This window comes from Calidris pugnax, unplaced genomic scaffold (assembly GCF_001431845.1).
Source record: "Calidris pugnax isolate Ruff unplaced genomic scaffold, ASM143184v1 scaffold44, whole genome shotgun sequence".
Lineage (NCBI taxonomy): Eukaryota > Metazoa > Chordata > Aves > Charadriiformes > Scolopacidae > Calidris > Calidris pugnax.
In genome coordinates, this window is record NW_015094506.1 from 51,241,525 (window position 1) to 51,264,944 (window position 23,420).

General features: G+C 38.0%; 1 protein-coding gene across 1 annotated transcript in view; it reads left to right on the forward strand.

The window, feature by feature from the left end:
* The first annotated feature begins 4,094 nt into the window (after nucleotides 1-4,094).
* The window catches only part of DMTF1 (cyclin D binding myb-like transcription factor 1), a 29,158-nt gene continuing 9,832 nt past the window's right edge, over nucleotides 4,095-23,420 (forward strand). Inside the window, exons 1-11 of the mRNA XM_014964132.1 lie at nucleotides 4,095-4,226; nucleotides 4,705-4,824; nucleotides 5,756-5,850; nucleotides 6,599-6,713; nucleotides 9,779-9,855; nucleotides 11,305-11,462; nucleotides 12,278-12,310; nucleotides 15,882-15,991; nucleotides 16,880-17,108; nucleotides 18,889-19,040; nucleotides 20,380-20,595. Of these exons, the coding sequence (XP_014819618.1) occupies nucleotides 4,118-4,226; nucleotides 4,705-4,824; nucleotides 5,756-5,850; nucleotides 6,599-6,713; nucleotides 9,779-9,855; nucleotides 11,305-11,462; nucleotides 12,278-12,310; nucleotides 15,882-15,991; nucleotides 16,880-17,108; nucleotides 18,889-19,040; nucleotides 20,380-20,595 (1,414 nt within the window). The 5' untranslated portion in view covers nucleotides 4,095-4,117. The remainder of the gene's footprint in view (nucleotides 4,227-4,704; nucleotides 4,825-5,755; nucleotides 5,851-6,598; nucleotides 6,714-9,778; nucleotides 9,856-11,304; nucleotides 11,463-12,277; nucleotides 12,311-15,881; nucleotides 15,992-16,879; nucleotides 17,109-18,888; nucleotides 19,041-20,379; nucleotides 20,596-23,420) is intronic.

Here is a 23,420-nt window from a genome sequence, read left to right on the forward strand (position 1 = left end):
ATACTTTTACTTTTTGCCCAGTGCATAGAACACAGCCTTTAATACAATTTCACGTCAAAAATTTAAAAGATTTACAGCAGTCCACAGAAGACTAGACATATCACTCAGTTAATAGCTCGGCTTAATGACAGAATTCTGTCTGCAAGAGTAAAAATACTATTTCATAATAGTATTTAATTTTTACAGTTGACAGAATAATTGACCCCATCTGCCTGGTGAAGATGATTTAGAATTACAGGAATTTGGTATAAAAATGTTAAATTTTTTAGTAACTCGGTATAAAATCAGCTTTGTGGATTTTTTCCTGCTAAATCTGCTGCATGTTTCCCAAATAAATAAGGACTGCTGTATTATGTGGCTTTAGTGGAAAATTTCTATTGGAATTCTGTATTAAATGATTCTTGCAGGCAAAGTCTTTTCCTGTCTGGTTGGTTTCATGTTGAAACCTGTTTAAAATTGTAATACAACTCTTAAAAACATTGAATTTGGTAAATGTGCCCAAAAATCTTAACAGCTCAAAAAGTGCTTATTACATTTGCACTGATTTCTAAACTGCTATCTTAGAAATCCAAGATGATGCTCTCTTCATTGCATTTCCAAACGCGCATCCACACTCTCAGCCTGTGTGCATCCAACAGTGTTCCCTTCCCCCACAAGCTCACACCTTCCTTCAGGACATAAAATATTAGTGGTAGATCGGCATTTCTGTAAAGAATGTGTTTGAATTGAAGATTAAAGAAACGGCTTGGGTCGTGCATTTAAAATTCGAGCAAGCTTTTAGTTTTTAATAGAAAGCCATGCATTTTCAAAAGCACGCTTAGTCTAAGTTATGGAAATAAGATGATATTTTGGAGGTGACGAGACTGTTCGTGTCACAGTTCTCACTAATTAAGAAACCTTGGCTGTTACTAACTTTGTATTTAACTTTTCCGAGAGCAGACGTGTAGGGGATTTGAGGTGTCTGTATTAGACAGAATTTGCATGGCACACGCTACAAGCCCTCTGCGGTGGCACGGCATTGTTTAGCGTGGCGTCGGCTGTCACCCCCTGATAAATCAAGGACATCGGGTGAGCACAGTGTCCCTGCAGCCAGCGTGGAAGCAGCCGGCATCAGAGGGCGTTGTCTTCTGCAGCAGTGCTGTGATTTCTCCACCCAGCTCCCTGTAAACTCCAGGTGGTCCCATCATATGTCCTATTTGATGTGTCTTCAGCATACATGGTTGTTCCGTCATTATTTAAGTGTAAAGCAGTGGTTTTTGTAAGATCTGAAGATTTTTTCCTATTCACACAGTGGAACCACTGTAGTCACTCGAGATTTATTTATTTTTTTCTGCACTTTTCGGTTACTAATTCATGTCTTCATGGGTTAGTGCTCCTGTCCTGGTGCAAATGTGTCTTGAAAGAACAAGTTTGTTTGTTTCCTTCAGTTTTCTTGTATTTGTGTAGGCTAATGAATAAAAAATAATGTCCAAAGTATGTATTTGTCTTTGACTTAACTCCTCATGTTTTTTGCAGTTTTCAGTTGAGATCTAAAGCCATATCCATTAAAGTTGATCCAAATTTTTCCAATCAAATCAAGGATTCGTCTCTTTCTGGGTTTTTATTGAGGTGTGGTTATGATTACTACCTTTACTCAGAAAACTTTAGATATGCTAAATCTCAAGTATGTGGCACAGAACATTAGTGTTTCTTTTCTGGAGAGTCTACACTTACAGTTGCAATAAATCATTCTTGGGAGATTGGCAAAAAGTTACAAACCCTGCTTGGTCCAGGAGTTACACCAAGGGGTGCTCCTCAGGAAATCACAGTTCCTTCAATGGGGTGCTGTGCAGAGGTTTTGGTGCTTTGTGATGAGTATCTGAGAGCTCAAGCAAACAAGTGTAGACATCTAACTTGATCAGAAGCCTTTTAAATATAATTAATATAATCCTATAAACGTATTCTTTCATTCTTAGCAAATACTGAGTAACTGATGAAAGAATGGCCCAGCTTTGCTATCTGTGTGTTCACTTTGCAGTATCATTTCAACAAAAAGAAGGAATGGTCTTCTGCTGTATATGGTGCTATAGTTTCTGCTGCTTCTAGATCAGCTTTAGGTGAAGTGCATGATTGACATAACATGTTTTATAAAAGTACATCTGTCTTTCAAGTGGTGAGAAGAAAAATAGGTGCTTTCAGCTGATTATAGAAAAATAAATGTTTTCACTGTTCACATATAATTAAAGAAGAATCTTCCATGGCATTTCAGGTAACTTTGGGAAATTCTGCTACAGCATTCCCTGTAATAAAAGTTGTTCAGAAAGTGCACACGAACATGAAAAAGAAAATCTTAACTATTTCTTTTGGCCCTCCAGAATTATCTAATTTGTTCCTTCCAAGAAGTTAAATGAGTAACTCAAAACTGAGTTGAAGAAGTTACGGTCTCCTGATTTATCTATAACACTTTGGATTTCTTTCTTCTATTTTTTAGAGTTAAGGATGCTTCTTTTGGTTCTTAAAAATCAGTACCAAAGCCGAGCGGCAAACATCACTCCTGGTAGAGGATAGGGCAGAGGCTGTAAAACTGAGAAACAGATGAATCCCAGGGAAGTTACTGCCTCCTACGCTTGCGTGTGGCAAGATGCTGTTGCTGATGGTAGATAGGAAAGTCAGTTTGAGAACCCTCTCACTTAAAATGTCAACGGTATCTGAAATATTTGACGTGTTCGGAAGGGTAATATCACTTCATTCCAGGAATCAGTCACTACATGTGCTTAAAGATGTGCCAAATCTTCATCAAAGTTGAGAGGTGATAAGTCATTTTATTGAAAAGACTAGCAGTAGTTTTATCCTTCCAATAAAACGCCGCTCTTGGGAATCTTCAATACCAAAGAACATGTTTTCTGATTAAAAATTAAATAATTTCCTGCTGAAGCAATATTGTTAACATTATACAGAGGATTTAAAATCCAGGTTGTAAATTCCACTTATGTATGCGTAGGTGGGTACACCTGCCTGGTACTTGGAAACTTTGTAATGTAATTGTGTTTGGTTTTTTTTAAAGCTATAGCTAGTGATTTTTTTTTAACAATGTAAGTTAAAATTGGTGGTAGCAGTATTTTGGCTCCAAAATAAAAGTTAAAACTAATTTTTTTCTGTTGTTGACATATGAGAAAACACATAATAAGGACTGAGCACTTCAAGGAGAAATAGATGATGTTTTCTTTTTACAGATGTCTGCCCAAGACAGTCACCAAACCCAGGTGCTCAAAACTGATGAAATCGTTGCAAAGCTCCTGGATATTTTAGGTTTAATTTCATTTAGCTTCTGCAGCAGAAAAGCTTATATTTCTTTGATGGATTAGAACTCTCTTGTGGGATTTTATTTCAAAATTAGCAATAGTGGTGGATTACATTGAAAGTCTCATAAGCTTTGGGTTTCTTCGTAGTATTTTTGTAGTGGAAATGAGATTATCAGAAGCAATTTTCGTTGCCATAGTTCACTGACATCAGTGTATACTGCTTATCCTGGGTAACTTATTTTCTGAGCCATTTTTTATACTAATGATTGCTTATGCCCAATTTTTCTGTTGCTCCTGTTGTTTCAGTGGTAAAGAAAAAAGACGGGCTTCATAAGTTAGTTATATACGTGGAAGGAGAACAGAACTTTGCAACTTAGCAATCTATAAATAGTGCAGCTCTGAGTAGTATGATACTACAAAAAATATTTTTCAGACCTGACTAGTGTTAGGTTATATAATAGTAAAATTATTAAATGAGCAGTGGAACACATATTAGAGAGATAAAAAATATCAGGTGTGGAAAAGTAATAACCTAGGTTTATGTTTAAAAAAAAAAAAAAAGTACTGGATTGCACATGCTTCTGAATTGGGAGCCTAGGTACTATTTTTAACTGGAAAAGCAGCTTTGAAACTGGTGTTACCCCGTGCGATGTGTACGCGTGCAGGAAAAGGAAAGGCAGGTGAATGTCTTAAACCATGGAATTGTTTATGTAAGAGGACAGACAGACATTCTCTATTCTCTGTGGGAGTTTATGCTGGGAGTTTGAGATAAAGGAGGCAGCATTATGGTCAGAGTGAAGAAAAGTAATCTGTGTGTTGCTCTTTCAGGTTTGAGTATGAGCACAGTTGAAGAAGAGTCTGACACAGTGACAGTAGAAACCGTGAACTCTGTGACTTTGACTCAGGACACTGAAGGGAACCTTATACTTCATTGCCCTCAAAATGGTATAGAATTGTATTGCATGGTATTTCTCCTTTTTTAATTGATCCAACCATCATACTTCTCTGCCCTCAAAATTCCGTTAGATGCAGCTTACTGCGCTGCACTTTGTTCTGCTTCAGTTCAAAAAAGGGTAGTGACAAATTCAGTGTAAATCACAGAATTCTGTACGTGTGTGCCCAACAAGAATATAGCTGTTCTGACCCATTTCAGTGGAAATGGCTTCTTAGAACCAAGCATGTACCCAGATACCTGTAGGCTTAAGGGACTGGTTTGTGTGTAATGGACTGAGGGTGGAGTTTACATGAAAATCTCACAGAAAATATATGTAGAAGAAAGTGTGTGAACTGTTACTGCCCGTAACTCAGACCAAGTGCCTGGGCAGGAGTAAAACACTGAACCAACCTATCACATCTGCTTCTACCTTTTGATTTGGTCTGCTTTATTAACAGAAAGTAAACCGTGTTATGTTTTTGTTGTTAGAAACCGATGAAGTAGACTCTGAAGACAGCACTGAACCTCCACACAAGAGGCTTTGCTTATCAGAGGATGATCAAAGCCTTGATGATTCCACTCCCTGCATTTCTGTTGTTGCAGTTCCCAGTAAGTTCTCTTATGTACTCTTGTAGCAAATGTTTCTGTTGGTAAGTGTTAAAAGTGGACTCTTTGGATGACATTAGAATATTTCACGTTTTATTTTCAAATTCTGTTAATATACTTAGATATCATCTTTACCTCTCAGAGCCTTGGATAGTTTTACAGCAGTTGTTATCTGTACAGTACTGACAAAATAAACCTGCCTTGCAGATAGAAGATTGCAAGCACAGGTGCATTGAATAAGTTCAAGGATAAATGAATGAACAACAAACTAGATACAAAGAGTGATGAGGGTTTTTTTAATGATCAAACACTATCGTTGGTATTCCCGTGTTTTGTAACACTGAGATGCATGGTCTTTTTAAGGTAGAGATTTGTACAAAAGATAGGCTGAGTACTGAATTAGTCCTAAAGAAGTTGATTGAGTATTAGAGAGTTCAATATAATTTCCCAAAGGGAGGCAAAACCAGATCTAGTAAGTTAAAATACCAATTTACAATACATAGGGTGGCTGTTTATTTGGTGGAACTTAGTAGAAAGCCCTTAGAAGTAAAGGCATTATCATGTTGAAGTTGAAGGAAAACGGGAGAAGAGGAATGCAGCTGAAAAATATAAATGTTGTCCTTTAGTGATTGGAAAAGGGGGCATTGATACAGTACCAAATGTCTGCACCAAATCAAACACATTTTATTTATGTGTTTCACATTAGGCCTTAGTTATAGACAAGTACAAAACTGAAAGTTTTAAAACCCATATTTAGATTTTATGAAGAGCAACAGTGGATAGTCATCTTGATAATTTTACTATGTCAACAAATCAATACCGATTAAGGCCTCTTTAAAATATTCAGTGCAAAGCTAGCAATTTAGAAAACCTGTAGCATGCATAAAAAAAAGTTACAAGAGAAAAGCAGACAACTAACTTGTCCATTCTGAAGTTTCAGAAAATGATCAGAGCTTTGAGGTGACCATGACTGCTACCACTGAGGTAGCTGAAGATGAAATTAACGAAGGAACTGTTACTCAGATTCAGGTACAGTAAAACTTCTAAATTGACCTACTTGATGTACGTTTTTATTTAAATTGAAATGAAAAGGGAAACAAATCCTATTCATTAAATGAATAGGATTATTTTTAGTCTGATGTATTTGAGCATGGATCTTGTTTGCAGAATGTTGTTCTATAAAAGTGCAATTGAATCATTTTATATACGAAAGAGGTTATTTGTAGTTTAACTTCCTGCCCAAAGAGCAACACAGAAAACAGTAATAGATTTAACCCTCCACTGATAATTACTTGCTCTCTGGTGATCTGCATAGAAGACAAGTTTATCTGTTGCTTCTATCACTCTTTGGTTATAAATCATGCTTTATAACAGGCCTAAATACTCTTTGTCCTGTCACCAGTCCTAACAGTTACATAGACTTCTCATTGTGGGTGCGTCATGTTTAAAAGTTTTACACTGGAGATGCTGAACATAGTCCTCTTTACACCAAAGCCAGTAAGACACTTCCTATTCACTATACATTAAATGGGATGAAGAATGTTATTTAATAAATTCTCAGAACATCTGTATGTTAAGGTATTAAATCTTACTGGTGTTTTAAGATAGGTGAATGTACTTTCAATGCCGTATCTAAAAAATAGCACTTTCTGAGCAGTCAGTGAGGTAACCAGGTGTGCTGGTTTAATTTTCCTTCAAGTTATGCCTCCATGTTAAATGCAAGGTGACAGAAAGAACTGCAGATCTTACTGGATGATTTCCTGTTGGTCTTTTCAAGATTCTTCAGAATGAACAGCTGGATGAAATCTCCCCAATGGGCAATGAAGAAGTGTCAGCTGTTAGTCAGGCCTGGTTCACAACCAAAGAGGATAAGGATTCTCTAACAAATAAAGGTAAGATATTTCAAATGTAACTCTCCCATGCTTTAAAAAGGTGAGCTATTCCAAATGCCTCAGAACATTTTGCAGGTTGCACAAAGTAATCTCTGGTCTGGCTTTTTTAGTGAAGATATTTGAGGAAACTGATTCTAAAAATGCTGAGAGAAGTAATGCATTAAGTCTTCACCTCCCTCTTACACCTTGTATGCAAGAAGAGAGTTGAACTGCAGATGCACTTGGGAGAGGAAGAGGGGACAGGCTTGCAGTGGTGACAGTGATTCCTGTGGCTGTAGTAGGGAACTGCTGTGTGTTGGCACAGGCTGGGCAGACAGTTGTGTCTGCTCTGTTGGACTGTTGCCTGGTTGGGAGGTGGGAGGCTGCAATTGGAGGAGGGTACAACAGGAAAAAAACTAATCTGTGCTCAGGTTAATAGTCTTCCTCCAAAGAGGGCTTATTAGTCTGGCTGCAGTGTTGTGATTCATACTAAACTGTTTCTGGAATGGAGTTGCCTCAGAAGAGGAGGGATTACGCAGATCAGGATGTACTGAAATAATCACTGCTACTCCTAAAACTGCCACCCCATTGGCATTCCTCCTTCTCCAAATGCATCTGTGCAATCATGTAGTAGTTGCTGAACTTTAGAGCTTTTCTGTTCTTTTTTTCCCCCAAGGGAAGTGCGTTTCTAAACCTGGAGAAACAACTCAGTGTCAGATGAAGACATGTTGTCTCTTCAGTTTCCTCAGTCTCTGGACTATTTTTCTGACACTGACTTTACCTCTTTCGTGGAGGAAAAAAAATGCCTTTTTCAGTCAGTCCAAAGCAACTCCCTTATGGGAAAAAAAAAAATACCTTTTTCAGTCAGTCCAAAGCAACTCCCTTTTTTACTAGAAAACTTTAGGAAAAAAAGTAATGGTTTTCTGTCATAGAAGCAAATCATCTCTTACCCAATGAGTTCTACTCTAGAAAGCTGAGAGTCCTGCTAAGCCAGTGAAAAAATGTGAGGCACCCGGAACCTGGGTGTTGGGTGTGGAAAATTCAGAGAAAGAGAACTGACCAGCTAAGTTAATGACCGTTTCACTCACTGATCCCAAGTGTGCACTGACAGTTGCTTCTAACAGCCAATAAATAATTTCTCCCCGATATCTCTGTCCTTCTTTATTAGATTTACAGGGCATCAAAGCTATTGAGTGTTCACTGAGAGGACTGGGGCAGAGGTGGGGTAGCAAAGAGAGCCCTTTGCCTCTCGGTATTGAGGCAGCTGGATGGAAGTAGAGAGAAATCACATTGCTGTGCTCCAGCGTGAGAGGAAGCACGGAGATTATGATCTCCCCAGTAGCCAGTGGTGAAGGACTTAGGGAGCAGCACGTTCTCAGCTGTGACAGGAGGAGCATGTACTGGTGATTTGGCAGAGAAATTACTGTTTTCATGTGACTTGGTAGCCTCGTGTTTGATGTGTGTCTTGTTAAACATATTAGAAACTTACAGCATTTGTTCCTTTTTGTAGCTGTCTCACAGGCGTGTCAAGTGACCACACATCACAAGGGGCGTTTACAGCTGTGGATGAATGAGGGCACTAAATCTGGTGATTCTAATTAAGAGAATTAGAACTTTTCTTGGGGTCTCCATGCTCTGTCACAGAGAACAGCTGTGAAAGAATCTCCCTGTGTGTCTTCTGTTACAGGAGCTCAGAGTTTGACACGTGTGTTTCCTGAGCTCATCATTTTATAGCAGTCTCCACCTGATAATGCTTTCTTTGAAAACCTGTGGGCAGGTTATAATAATCTTGGCACTGAATATGCAGACACGTGAAGTTCAAAATACACTTCTGTTGCTAAAATAGTTAGGTTTTAAAGATTATTTCATGTCAAGAGTAACAGTGTCGCTCTTAAGTCAGCTCAGCTGCTTGGGTAGAGGTGTGAATTGCAGCTACAGCAGTAGGTTATTGTTCTATCTCTGTAGCTTTGGAAGAAGAGATTGAAGCCATCGGGCCCAAGGGAAGAGTTTCTCTCATCAGTTCCAACGGAATTAGTAATAATGCCTGTACTTTTCATTATAATTGGATTTGAGTAAACAGTCTCTTTGGTGTGTTCTGCCTCTCAGCTCTGGTAATTAGCAGGCTGAGAAGGAAGTACCCTGATTTTTCTGAGCAGAGATGGGCAGGTAGCCAGCACACACCAGTATGTAAACTGGGTCACCAGCATAATCTTAATTATAAGTGATTGTTAATATTAAGTATGGTATGAGCATGAGGGGAAAAGAGAGGAATCTATATATAAATTCAGGGAAGGAATGTTTTAATGTTTCATTGATAGACCTCAGGTTTGACATTCTCTCTCTGAAGTAAAGCTGATTGGTTTTGCTTTTAAAGCTTAGCTGGCGTTGCAGTTACTAAGGGCATAGACAGGGATGAATCATAATGTTTGTTTCTATTGGTTTGCCACTTTTATTTGAGAAATAAAACACTCGGTGTGAGTCTTTATCTTGACTGTGACCACTGGGAATTATTTCCAATGCAAAAAAAAAGAGAGAGGGAGAGGGAGCAGATTGTCAAAATCAAGTAGGTCCAGCGTTTATGTCTCTGAAAGCACCCACAGTAGGTGGCACTACTCACATGTTGGGAAGTGATAAGGTGCATAAGAGAACCCCGCGTTGTTGCCAGTTCCTCAAGTTATATTTTGTGCCACGTGTTAAGTCCCAGCTTCTGGAATCATTTGAGCACATGGAAATTTTGGCTGTCAGTTTAAAGACAGAGATTTTCTAGTCCTGGCTGAAGAGAAAGCCTGAAAATGTGACTTGACAGCACATAGAGGAGTGGATGTTCTGTTTTTAAAAAATGGATGGTTTTGGAGAGGGCTCTGACTCACATTATTTAAACATTAGTTGACAGTTACTAAGGATTGTTTATCAGTTCTGAAGTAACATCTGTTTAAAATTCATTCTAGTGAGCTTAAGTAGCTAAAATTACTACTCTGTTTTCTTCGTTAATTGCAATAATGAGAGTGGTGTTTTTCTGGTATTTTTGTTGGTTTTGTTTTGCTGACTTTCACTTTGGTAATTAGTGTGTCATTTTTTATTTTCAGGCCATAAGTGGAAGCAAGGGATGTGGTCGAAGGAAGAAATTGACATTTTGATGAGTAACATTGAACGTTATTTAAAGGTATGTGTTAGAGTATGGTACCTGGTAGTTGGTGTGGTGATGCAGCTCCTGCTAGAAAACAACTTTCTTTTCTACTTCCCACAATGTGCAATTAGTGATTCTGATCAGTTTGTAGTAGAAATGGTGATTACCCACTTGAAATGCGTAAGATAATTATATCCATATACAGGATTTAAGACTACTGAATGTAACATTGCTTTTAATTTGTGTACTTAATATAACTCATTTTAAAATTTCACTTCAGGCTGCTCAAGTGGCTTAATCTCTTTCTCTGAATATACATCACTCATGAAATCTTTGAAGAAAGAGGGAAAATTTGCTCTAGGAATAGAGATAATTTTCCTTACAAAGCACTGAATACAACTTCCAGACTTCTTTGGTGCCGTATCTGTATTTGTTTACTACACTTACAGTAGTATGTACAGATGCCTAGATCAGCTTTCTTCCCCTTAATATATTGTTGTCAGAGTTCAGTGTTAAAATAGGCACACAGTTAACACGCTGACAGTGATAATTGCCCATAAGTCATTTTGGTGGGTGGCTTAACAGCTGAGAGTATTTGAGCTGAGCGCTTACAGCTGAGCATGTGTGACCTGGGTATTAACAGGTTCACTAACCTTCATTTTTGAATCAAAAAGAAAACCCTGAGTATGGTCTTCATTGGTATAAAAATCCTCTATATTAGTGGTAGAAAATGTGCCTGTCCACGTGTGTATTAGAATTTCTGCCACAAAATCATTCATAGGTAATATTTTTTTAAATCTAGAGAAGCTTTTTTTAGCTAGCTAAAAAAAAGAGTTACTAATAATTCATTTATGATTTTCCCATTTACCTGCTTTCTTGTACTGCTTCGAATAATTGAAATATAGTGATTTTTAGTTTAAGCTGAAGTTAAACTAAAGTTTTCCTTTTGTACTTAACTCCAATGGTTTTGTATCAGATTTGCTTATAGTTTCCATCAGAACAAGAAGAGTAGTTTAATTGAAAAAATTGCTTTCAGACAAAAAAATATCTGAAATTATGTAAAGAATTGATATGGCACTTTTTGACAACCTCCTGTAAATCCCAGGGTAATGCCACCAGAATTTTTCCATTATGTTTATTTTCCATGATGTTCTAAATGATGCTCCATTTTTTGATCTTAAAATATACACTGGACAAATTTTTTTATATGTAGATGAAAGTTCAAGTTTCCATGTCTACCTGGACTGCAGTGTTAAAAAAAAAAACAAAACAAAAAACTAGTGTTCAAGGGTTTGTATTTGAGGTAGCTAATTTATAATTATTTAGTGTAAGTTTGGGACTGTAGTATTTGAGATACATAGAATGTTGCATGATAGTGTGCTAGGCTTTAGTTCTTGAGTATTCTACTTCGTTTCTAGGAGACTTTATCTAAGGTGTCTTGTTTGTGATTTGTTTGTTTGGGTTTTTTAAATGTTTTTTTTCTAGGCCCGTGGAATAAAAGATGCCACCGAAATTATATTTGAAATGTCAAAAGACGAAAGAAAAGATTTCTACAGGACAATAGCTTGGGGTCTGAATCGGCCTCTCTTTGCTGTCTACAGAAGAGTTCTTCGCATGTATGATGACAGAAACCATGTTGGAAAGTATGAAAACCTCTGATGCTGCATGGTTTTATTGGCATGAGTAGGGTCGTGTGTTTAATGTTATACGTGAGACAGAAGATTCCAGCCAAATACACCTCACTCTTCTGAATCATAAAGTCACCTCTGCTGAATTCTGGTAGATCAGCCCTGACAATAGTTGTGTTAAACTGATGGTATCCAGAACTTTTAAAAAAAAAAAAAAAAAAAACCCAACAAAAGAAAGGTGGAGACGGGATTCTGATACAAATAGAAGATTTTGACACAAGTGTGGATCTGCTGAGATGTAGTTTCTAAAACTGTGATCATGAGCTAATTGATCTTCATCCTTGTGGCCTTAGTTTGCCCATCTGTGGAGCAGTGGGTATGACACCTTCCAGAAGTGCTGAAAAGGTTGTTAGATTTTAGTTTTTAAAGGTAGTTGAAAATTAATAATACCATCTCAGTGCTAATTATTTTTTTTTAAATGGAAAGTCAGCCTTATGGTGATTGTGAATTGAGACAGAAAGGAAAAGATGACTTTTTATTTGAGAGACTAGTACACAAAATTCTAATTCTGATGAGACAGAAGATTCCAGCCAGACACCTCACTCTTCCAAATCATAAAGTCACCTCTGCTGAATTCTGGTAGATCAGCCCTGACAATAGTTGTATTAAACTGATGGTATCCAGAACTTTAAAAAAAAAAAAAAAAAAAAAAAGTTCCTTACAGCTGAAATTCATTGTAACTAAATGTGTACTGTGTAGCTAGTAGAACAAAAATATTTATGCTGTATGCTTTCTGTTTAAAATCATGTCTTTCTTTACCTGTTGCTTAGGTATACTCCTGAGGAAATTGAAAAGCTTAAAGAGTAAGTATTTTTATTAACAAGGTCACGCTACCTTGTTTATATTGAGTAGTTTTTACAGGTTTTGTTATATATCACTGAAAAGTAACAAGTAAATTTGACTGCTCCAACTCTCTCTGTCAGAAAATAGTGGTTCCTAAATTAATCTGAAGAAGAATGAAGCCACTACATTTTGATTATTTTCTAGTCAGTTTTCTAATGTGTATTCAGGACATGAGCAATAAGAAACAAAGTTTTAAAGCAAGCCTTCTGTTGAAACCAGTAATGTTTCAGTTTTTTACAAGCACAGTCAACATTTGCAGTTATGTTTGTGAAAAGCAAAGTCCCTTTCTTTAGGAAACCTAAGCAAAGATTATTTCTAAAGAAAGTGGCAGGTCAAGGGTAGGATCTCCCCGATGAACTGTTAGAGATACATAAATTGTCATTAAGGCTCTTTGATTTTGACTATGAACCTGATAGATCAAGGAGGGGCTGCAGCTCCTCTTGCAGCTTTCCGGGGTTGAGCAGTTTGAAGAAACCATGTTGGACTGAAGGAAGGAAGGGTGATACAAATAGGAGATTTTGACACAAGTGTGGATCTGCTGAGATGTAGTGTCTTTCTAAAACTGTGATCTTGAGCTAATTGATCTTCATCCTTGTGGCCTTAGTTTGTCCATCTGTAGAGCAGTGGGTGTGGCACCTTCCAGAAGTGCTGAAAAGGTTGTTATATTTTAGTTTTTAAAGGTAGTTGAAAATTAATAATACCATCTCAGTGCTAATTATTTTTTTTTTAAATGGAAAGTCAGCCTTATGGTGATTGTGAATTGAGACAGAAAAGAAATAAATGACTTTTTACTTGAGAGACTAGTACACAAAATTCTAAATCTGTTGTTAGTAGTAAGATCACTGAGAATGAAGAATTTTACTGGTAAATGTTAATTTACCAGTAAATTGGTATGTTTTTTGGTATGAGAGGAATGTTAAATCTGATAACCTTAGAAAGGCACTTATGTGGAAAATGACATTCGTTCTTCACGTTCTTTTGAAGCGTTCAGTCAGATTGTTCCTTACAGCTGAAATTCCTTAATCTCTCATTGTAACTAAATGTGTACTGTGTGGCTAGTAGAACAAAAATATTTATGCTGTATGCTTTCTGTTTAAAATAATGTTTTTATTTACCTGTTGCTTAGGTATACTCCTGAGGAAATTGAAAAGCTTAAAGAGTAAGTATTTTTATTAACAAGGTCACGCTACCTTGTTTATATTGAGTAGTTTTTACAGGTTTTGTTATATATCACTGAAAAGTAACAAGTAAATTTGACTGCTCCAACTCTCTCTATCAGAAAATAGTGGTTCCTAAATTAATCTGAAGAAGAATGAAGCCACTACATTTTGATTATTTTCTAGTCAGTTTTCTAATGTGTATTCAGGACATGAGCAATAAGAAACAAAGTTTTAAAGCAAGCCTTCTGTTGAAACCAGTAATGTTTCAGTTTTTTACAAGCACAGTCAACATTTGCAGTTATGTTTGTGAAAAGCAAAGTCCCTTTCTTTAGGAAACCTAAGCAAAGATTATTTCTAAAGAAAGTGGCAGGTCAAGGGTAGGATCTCCCCGATGAACTGTTAGAGATACATAAATTGTCATTAAGGCTCTTTGATTTTGACTATGAACCTGATAGATCAAGGAGGGGCTGCAGCTCCTCTTGCAGCTTTCCGGGGTTGAGCAGTTTGAAGAAACCATGTTGGACTGAAGGAAGGAAGGGAGTCTGTTGGGTTGTGTTGGTATATGCTTGGGTCAATTCAGCTGGTTTGTGTCAGTCACAAGGCACCTGGGGTTCCAGAGTATGCCAAAAGCAGTCACGGCTCAACATATTAAGTAACCTGTTGTCATTTATGGGAGGAACATAACTCCATCTGTAGAGCAGTGGGTGTGGCACCTTCCAGAAGTGCTGAAAAGGTTGTTATATTTTAGTTTTTAAAGGTAGTTGAAAGGTTGTGTTGGTATATGCTTGGGTCAATTCAGCTGGTTTGTGTCAGTCACAAGGCACCTGGGGTTCAGAAATAAATGACTTTTTACTTGAGAGACTAGTACACAAAATTCTAAATCTGTTGTTAGTAGTAAGATCACTGAGAATGAAGAATTTTACTGGTAAATGTTAATTTACCAGTAAATTGGTATGTTTTTTGGTATGAGAGGAATGTTAAATCTGATAACCTTAGAAAGGCACTTATGTGGAAAATGACATTCGTTCTTCACGTTCTTTTGAAGCGTTCAGTCAGATTGTTCCTTACAGCTGAAATTCCTTAATCTCTCATTGTAACTAAATGTGTACTGTGTGGCTAGTAGAACAAAAATATTTATGCTGTATGCTTTCTGTTTAAAATAATGTTTTTATTTACCTGTTGCTTAGGTATACTCCTGAGGAAATTGAAAAGCTTAAAGAGTAAGTATTTTTATTAACAAGGTCACGCTACCTTGTTTATATTGAGTAGTTTTTACAGGTTTTGTTATATATCACTGAAAAGTAACAAGTAAATTTGACTGCTCCAACTCTCTCTATCAGAAAATAGTGGTTCCTAAATTAATCTGAAGAAGAATGAAGCCACTACATTTTGATTATTTTTTAGTCTGTTTTCTAATGTCTATTCAGAACATGAGCAATATGAAACAAAGTTTTAAAGCAAGCCTTCTGTTGAAACCAGTAATGTTTCAGTTTTTTACAAGCACAGTCAACATTTGCAGTTATGTTTGTGAAAAGCAAAGTCCCTTTCTTTAGGAAACCTGAGCAAAGGTTATTTCTAAAGAAAGTGGCAGGTCAAGGGTAGGATCTCCCCGATGAAGTCTTAGAGATACATAAATTGTCATTAAGGCTCTTTGATTTTGACTGTGAACCTGATAGATCAAGGAGGGGCTGCAGACTTCATCTCCTCTTGCGGCTTTCCGGGGTTGAGCAGTTTGAAGAAATCATGTTGGACTGAAGGAAGGAAGGGAGTCTGTTGTGTTGTGCTGGTGGATATGCTTGGGTCAATTTAGCTGGTTTGTGTCAGTCACAAGGCACCTGGGGTTCCAGAGTGTGCCAAAAGCAGTCATGGCTCAACATGTTTACCAACCTGTTGTCATTTATGGGAGGAACATAACAGTTAAAATATGAACTATATTATACAGTGTTTTGCCACATTTAACTTGTAGAATGCCTGGGTTTTCATCAGGCATTATCTAGATTTCTCAAGTGATCTCTGTACCACCTGAAAATCCTTGATGAGCTTGTGTGGAATGGATGTCAGCTGTTTAACTAGACATGCATGTTGTATTTAATGCACTAATTAAGCCTCACAGCATTCCTGCAAGACAGGTGGATACTAAACATTTTATAAGTGAGTTCCTGTGGCTTCGCTGGCCCAAAAGGCTTCTAGAAGCACATAGAAAAATTAGGAGACATGACAGAAAATATGTTAATGCTGTAGTATCAAAGCGGTTCTCCATTCTGTCTTTAAGCCTGTAAACTGCACGTTTATCCTGTTTTTATTAGAGCATATTTGATATTTTGGTAAACTTTTAACTAGATCTGGTGCTAATGAGCATGTTTCTGTTTAGGCTGAGAATAAAGCATGGTAATGACTGGGCCACAATAGGAGCTGCCCTGGGGAGAAGTGCTTCATCTGTAAAAGATCGGTGCAGACTGATGAAGGATACCTGCAACACAGGTGAGGCAAATGGTGTCAGAAAGGGATATTATAGTTAAAACTCTGTCTCCTTTGCCTTTGTCAGTGGTGGTTTCAGAGATGTGTGACTCTGAACTGAGGAACTAAGATTGTTCCTCAATGTACAACTTAAAATCTGAGGACATTTTTAGAACATACTTGGGACAGGTTTCTCTATTTTCACTTCTTAAAGACCAGAACAGTCCGTTTAGTTTTGCAGTCCATTATCCATCATAAGTTTATGCCACTGGAGCATATTTTGTTGAAGTGGATTTAAACGTGCTTTCCCTGGTGTTTAATGTTTGTAAACATATATTGTATATTTGTACAAATATTGTATATTTGGTGTCAGTTAAGAGACACTTTAGGAGTGAAGTACGTTTATTTTGTAGTGTATATAATCTAATGGGAGGAAAATTTAGTCATACCTCATGTAATTACCATATGCTAAATTGTTGCATAGTTAATTTACTTCAACTAATACAATTCAGGTAGCTTGGACCAGTTTGCTTTGGGGTTACTATTTTGATTAAGTTCTATGTTGTTTCATTTATCTGCAAGAGGAAGAGAAGAGAAAGAAACTTGGCAGCAAAACAATGGAATTATAATATCATAGAATAATTTGGGTTGGAAGGAACCTTTAAAGGTCATTTAGGCCAACCCCCCTGCAATGAGCAGGGACATCTTCAACTAGATCAGAATTGTGCATTTATTAATCATGAATGGGTATAATATAAATTGCTAGTAAGTAAAAAGTTATATCTTCTTTGCAAGTCAATATTTGCATCTGGAATAAGGTGTTAGGCACTGAAGATAAATGTGTTGATGAGTTACAGATCAGAACAGAGGGCGTCTGCTGTCAGTTAATTTGGAGGCTTTTCTGTTTTTCAGGAAAGTGGACAGAGAAAGAGGAAAAAAGACTGGCAGAAGTAGTGCACGAGCTCACTAGCACAGAACCAGGTGACATTGTCACACAAGGTGTATCGTGGGCTGCCGTCGCGGAACGGGTCGGGACGCGCTCGGAAAAGCAGTGCCGCTCTAAATGGCTCAACTATCTCAACTGGAAACAGAGTGGGGGCACTGAGTGGACCAAGGAAGATGAAATAAATCTGATCTTGAGGTTTGTTGTTGTAGTTACTTTTAAAGCTTTGTAATACATGACGCTAGCAGGGTTCCATTGGGGTCCCTTTTGCTGGTCTCTTAGACGCTAAAAACTCTAGAACCCTCCAAAAATCACTGCTGTGTTTACAGTTCCCAGAGATTTATTATTGAACATATTTTTTGTTTTTTGTTTTTTTAGTGAATGTTAGTGTTCGTGAAAGGTGTCAGATTGAAAACCCTGGAGACTGAAGTCTTCTTTATTCCACAGAAAAGGTACAGCACAGGCAGCGACCGTGCAAGCTTCCCACACGTGGCCCCACCGATGCGCTTCAACCCTTAACTGGAGGGTAGTTCAGTCTCCCTGCCCCTTCAGTCCTTGGCCTCTCTGCTGAGATGACCAACAAGGGTCAAGTGTGGTGGTGGTTTCTGTGATGTGGACGCCTTGTCTACATAGAACTAAACCGAAACTGCAAATTAATTTCATGTAGGCCACCAAACACTGATTGGATATCACCATCTTTGAACTACATTTGAACTGGCAACCTGGTAGTAACATTTGCTCTCTCCAGTCCTCCTCCCATTTTGAATGCCTTTAACTCAGGCTTTTTAGCCAGTGGATTTTTATGGGTTGATAGTTTTGGGTGGGAATAAAAAGCCAAGACATATAGAGAACCTAAACATTTGCAGAGCAATATTCAGTGATTTGCTGAAGCTGTTTGACTTGAATCAGGTTCCTCATTTTGAGTTCCACATTTCAGAATGTGCTGGTTATCTGGTTATAATTATTAATATTTCTGTGCAAATGGTATCTGTTTTGGTCTGTCCAGATATCCTTAACTCATAATTATTAATATGTCTGTACAAATGGTATCAGTTTTGGTCTGTCCAGATATCCTTAACTCATCTTGCAGGGTTGTTTGGTTGGTTTTGGTAGCTTTTTTTCTTTTTTTTCCTTTTTGGTTTTTGTTTGTTTGTTTGCTTTTTGGTGTGGTTTGTTTTTTGGTTTTTTTTTTAGCTAGCAAGAGTATTCAGTGCTATTTCTTTCTTTGTGAAGAAAACTCTTAACTTTCACAAAAATCTTTTCCCTCTCACTGTTCGCCTCTTTTTCATAAGCTCCAGGTACAGATGAGCTGGAGGTAATTTGGAGATATTTATAGTATTCAAACAGATTCTGATAGAATCCAATGTGTGCATAACGTCTGCCAAAATTATGTGAAGACTGTCTCTCACCCGGAGAGCCTGATGGGATTGATTTATGAGGAACTGTTTAATACTGTAGTTAAATTCATCTACTTTGGCTAAGAAGCATCTGAGAGGAGGCAAAGATCTATGTTAAGGACGGATGAGTGTTATTTAGGAAAAAACAGAAGTAAATATCATAACATGAAATTAATTAAGTGGAAGTTCAGAGTGAATCTCAGGAAGCGTTTCCTGCCTTGGAGATGTGTTTGGGGAATGGTTTTCCAAAGAGAAAAGATGCAGGTACCACCATTTGGAATGCTTCACGAGAACCTGATCAAACTCCTAGCGTATATGTCAATACAGAGAATAATTCTGCATGGCAGGGAGATGGACTGGATCATCTAACAGGTCGAGTCCATCTTCTGTTGTTTATGATTCTGCTTGACCTCTGGCAGCGTGGAGCCTTGGAAGCCTATGTCAATTCATGAGCTCTGGTGGACTGTTCACTAGCATGCCATTTTGCCACTGTTACGTGTGACAAGGCCAGAGAAGTGCAACACTCCTTCCAGTCTGGAGGGTAGTTTCTAACAGGTCCATTATTTTCTGTATCCTGCCAGGATAGCGGAACTTGAAGTTTCTGATGAAAATGACATCAATTGGGATTTACTGGCTGAAGGATGGAGTAGTGTCCGCTCACCACAGTGGCTTCGGAGTAAATGGTGGACCATTAAAAGACAGATTGCAAACCACAAAGATGTTTCATTCCCTGGTAACGTACTACTTGCACGCTTCTCTTCTGAAAGCTGCTTTCACAAATCTCAAAGGAATAAGGCTGTGTTTTGTTGCCTCCTTAGAGCATTGCTGACCAAAAAGTGCAGTGCTCCTTGGCTGGAAGTTACTGGCCCCTTGGATCTGCTGGTTGAGTTGCTCCTACAGGCAATCCTTACGTGTTTCAGTCAAAACAAGCCAAGCTGATGCATACAACCCAACAGTGGATTTTGCCAGCTCCCCTCACTTTGGCTGAAGTGAGAGCATGTGTGTAAGCAGCTCAGCTGGCAGATCTCAGGGGATGATGATGATGATCTTTGGTATGGAAGGCAGTGACCTCTTCAGGTGGAAAAGTATATGTATCTGCAGCCTAACAGTATCACCCCAGGTTCGATCTATTCCCTTGCACCTGAGCCAAAGGATATTTCAGGCTCTGACCTTTCATTGAGTCCTTCTTTTCTCTGCCTTGAGGAGAGGAAAGAAATCAGAAAGACTAGTCACGTTATAATGAAAGGTGTCATTTAATGGGCACTTTTGCTGTGGTCATCACTACTTATATATTAGTCATGCCTGGAGGCTGCAATTGAGAGGGTAACCCTGTTATGCTTAATGTGGTATAAACCATACGTTAATAGACAGTTGTTGCATCAATTAATTCCTAATATAAATATGCTACTGAATCAACAGGATCCACTCTCTTTTCCCAGACAAAATGCCGTGCTGTCAGGATTGGGAGATGTTTAAGCAGTTTGCTGTATTGAATGCTAGAAAAGCAGCTCATATATGTCAACCGCTCCCTCAGCGGGACCAAAGTGATCATAGGGAAGGAAGGTGGGCAGTTTTATTGGAGCAGTGGGCCACGTCATGCACAGATGAAGAAGTGTAGTACAGCCACTGCGAGGTTAATTCTATCTTGCTTCCTATTTCCAGTGATGCTTCTGTCAGCCTCTTGGAACAAATCCGCTTCCATGTTTTGTAAGGTTGGAGGGTTTATTTCTGATGGCAGCGTTACACAACTAGTGAGACTGGCACTTGATTGTAGTTTGGGGATATATTGTACATGTTTTTAGAGAGGTACAAAATTTTATAAGCTTTTTTTTTTTCCCCCAAGCATCCTAAAATGTCTAGGTTCCTTGAGAAAATCAAATTCACTCCAGTAGTTGGCTATAAATGGGTTTTATGTATGTGCTAAATTTCCAGTTGATACATCTGTCTATAAATTGTTTAGGTTCCAAATCCAGAAGGATTTTGGTTACCTTTTCATCTTGGATAAATCTCATGTGCAGCATTTTGAATGTGCTTCTTCAGCATGCTTTAGCATGAGTATTCCTTTCTCGCAGTGCTGATTAAAGGTCTTAAGCAACTCCATGAGAACCAAAAAAACAATCCAGGGCACCAGCTTTCGGAGAACAAATCTGGCAGTGGATTACCAAACGCTAATTCCAGTTCAGGAGTTCAGCACGTGCAGATCCGAGTGGCTCGCTTGGAGGAGAACACGAGCAACGCCCCGAGCCCGATGGCAGCTTTGCAGATTCCAGTCCAGATTACACATGTCTGTAAGTAGCTGAAACCAATGACTCCCTGTCCTCTAAAGGAACCTAAAGCTTTCTTACGTTAAGATGGTGGAGGAGGAGTGGGCGTGTCTTAAAGAATTTTTTTAATTCCCCTTTGGTCTTGTGGTAATTTCAGATTAAGGTTTTCTGGATTCCATTTGCCTGTTTCTAACTTCGCTAGGCAAATCACAGAATCTTCTAGGTTGGAAGGGACCTTAAAGATCATCTTGTCCAACCGTCAACCTAATGTAGGTATTCATGTGACAATGGAATGAAGAACCAGCAATTGGAGCACCTGAACATCAGGGCTGTAGCTGGCTGCGTGTGTGCACACAAGAGCTTGCCATATAAAGTGTTCTTTGAAAAGGCTTCAGTACACAGGCCTCTCAATGGAGATGCAGAATATATGTTCATTCCTTAAATTTCTTCTGGTAGCTTTTGTCTACAGCAGTGAACATCATGTACAAGATTTCCTTTTGTGTAATATATACACTGCTGTGCCTAAGTTCTGATGAAGGACACTCAAGCAGGAAGGTATATAATGTTTTTTCTAGTCCTGCTCTGTATTACGCAGTTATTTCTAGGCACAAAATACATAAAAAGTATTAGTTGTGGAGTCACACTGGTTTTCAGCTGATGATCTGCTCTAACCACTGTATTTTTTTTGTTTTAAGTTGGTGCTTCGCATCCTCTTAAGGATGAACTTTGTTCATTATCAAACATCTATTACCAGGTCTACTTTGGTTGTAGTGCTTATTGTTCATTTTTGTAACATATTAAGTAAGTCCAGTAACTCCAATCCAGCCTGTCATCTCCATTACCTGCTATTTTGCAGTGTTTGTCATTTGTGAATTTTATTAGGAAAAGTCAGGACTTTGGTCTTGGTCATTAAAAAAATAACTTATCAGGCTAAGAGCTGTTTATTCAGACTGACTAGATAGGCATGTGGGAGACAATTTTTTGTTTATAATTTCATTATATTAGCCTATCTTAATCTACTTAAATGCCATTTCCATTTTATCTGATTTATTTCTTAATTAAAATGGCACGCAACACCAAGTCAAGAACTTTTTCTCTGTAGTAACACATCAGTGGTCTTATGCTTTGAACCAGGCTAGGTCAAAGCTCGTGGGTTTTGATGAGCAGGCAAGATGTGCTGGTATTCTGTAACCTTTAGTCCTTTCTAAATTAAATCCTGTAATGGTTATTTTGTGATGGCACGTGCCCCTGTTTGCCTAACAAGCCTTTTTGCCCATTTTGGTCTGCTTTCCTGAAGAATTTCTGTTTGTGTAATCCAAATGAGTTTTGTATTGCTTCTTTTCTGTCCGTTTCCCAATCCCACAAGAGCTGAACCTATTACCCACTTACAGCTGCATTTGACAGAAGGCTCAAAGTTTCAAATGGGTAATTCCTGTAAGCTTTATGAACAGAACTGGCCAGGGAACAGACAGGCCACACTTTACAGCAGTCTGCTGTGAGGTGCCAGGAAATCTGCATCAAGAAACCTTGAACGTGCCACTACAACAATAAAAGCTTCAAAATCGGAGCTTGTATCTTCTTAAGAGACTGAAATTATTCTACTTGGAAGCTACAGAGTCTGAGATGGCCAAGTTTCCAGTGCTTGGGGCACTGCTGTCGTCATGTAGGTCCTTTGCCCTTTCAGTATTTATGGAATTACTGGATAATCCCGGGCAAAGTATTAGTTTGCCTCCAGCTTCCTGGAACTTGCAAGTTTTTTACGATTAAGTCAAAATCGTAATTACGGTTCTGAATAGGTTTTTTGATATCTTATAAAGCTTTAGGTGCAAGCTGTTTGGACCTGGTGATCTTGAAATGTCTGATATTTAAACTGTTTTCAGTGCTTCTTTCTGTTACTTTTAGAATTAATGGAGATAATTGGATAAATAATTACACACTTGTAACAATACTTACAGAGTTTATACAGTGCAATCATAACACAGGGTAGGCAGATATCATCGGGAGCATCTGATGTTTCATCAGTGGTGGAGGGCAAGAAAGGTTAAAAATACCCAAAAAAGAGAGGTCTGTGAGAAACATGGGAATATTAAACTTGACACCACTTTAAAGCAAATAATACATGATCCAAAGAATATTGTTACATCAGAACCTCTTATAAATCTCATTACAAAAAGCAATTAGATCACATCAGATAACTTTATTTGTGTGCTTTTATCCCTGTGCACTAAAATCATACTTTCTTTCTTTCTTTTGCTCTTTTGGATTGTAAAATGCCCTCTTTAAATAGCGTCCAATCTTGGGTACCAATTAGAGAAACTTGTCGTTGGGATTGCAGCCAATTTTCTTTTTTGTATTATTGGAATTAACAGTACCCTGCTATGTAGTAATTATAGTACGTTACGCACTCTGCAGGGCTGAAACATTTTGGTTTACATACTTATTTTTTCTTTTTTTAATTCCTTTTGTCTGGCTGTGTGTGTGCACACAAGAGCTTGCCATATAAAGTGTTCTTTGAAAAGGCTTCAGTACACAGGCCTCTCAATGGAGATGCAGAATATATGTTCATTCCTTAAATTTCTTCTGGTAGCTCTTGTCTACAGCAATGAACATCATGTACAAGGTTTCCTTTTGTATAATATATACACTGCTGTGCCTAAGTTCTGATGAAGGACACTCAAGCAGGAAGGTATATAATGTTTTTTCTAGTCCTGCTCTGTATTACGCAGTTATTTCTAGGCACAAAATACATAAAAAGTATTAGTTGTGGAGTCACACTGGTTTTCAGCTGATGATCTGCTCTAACCACTGTATTTTTTTTGTTTTAAGTTGGTGCTTCGCATCCTCTTAAG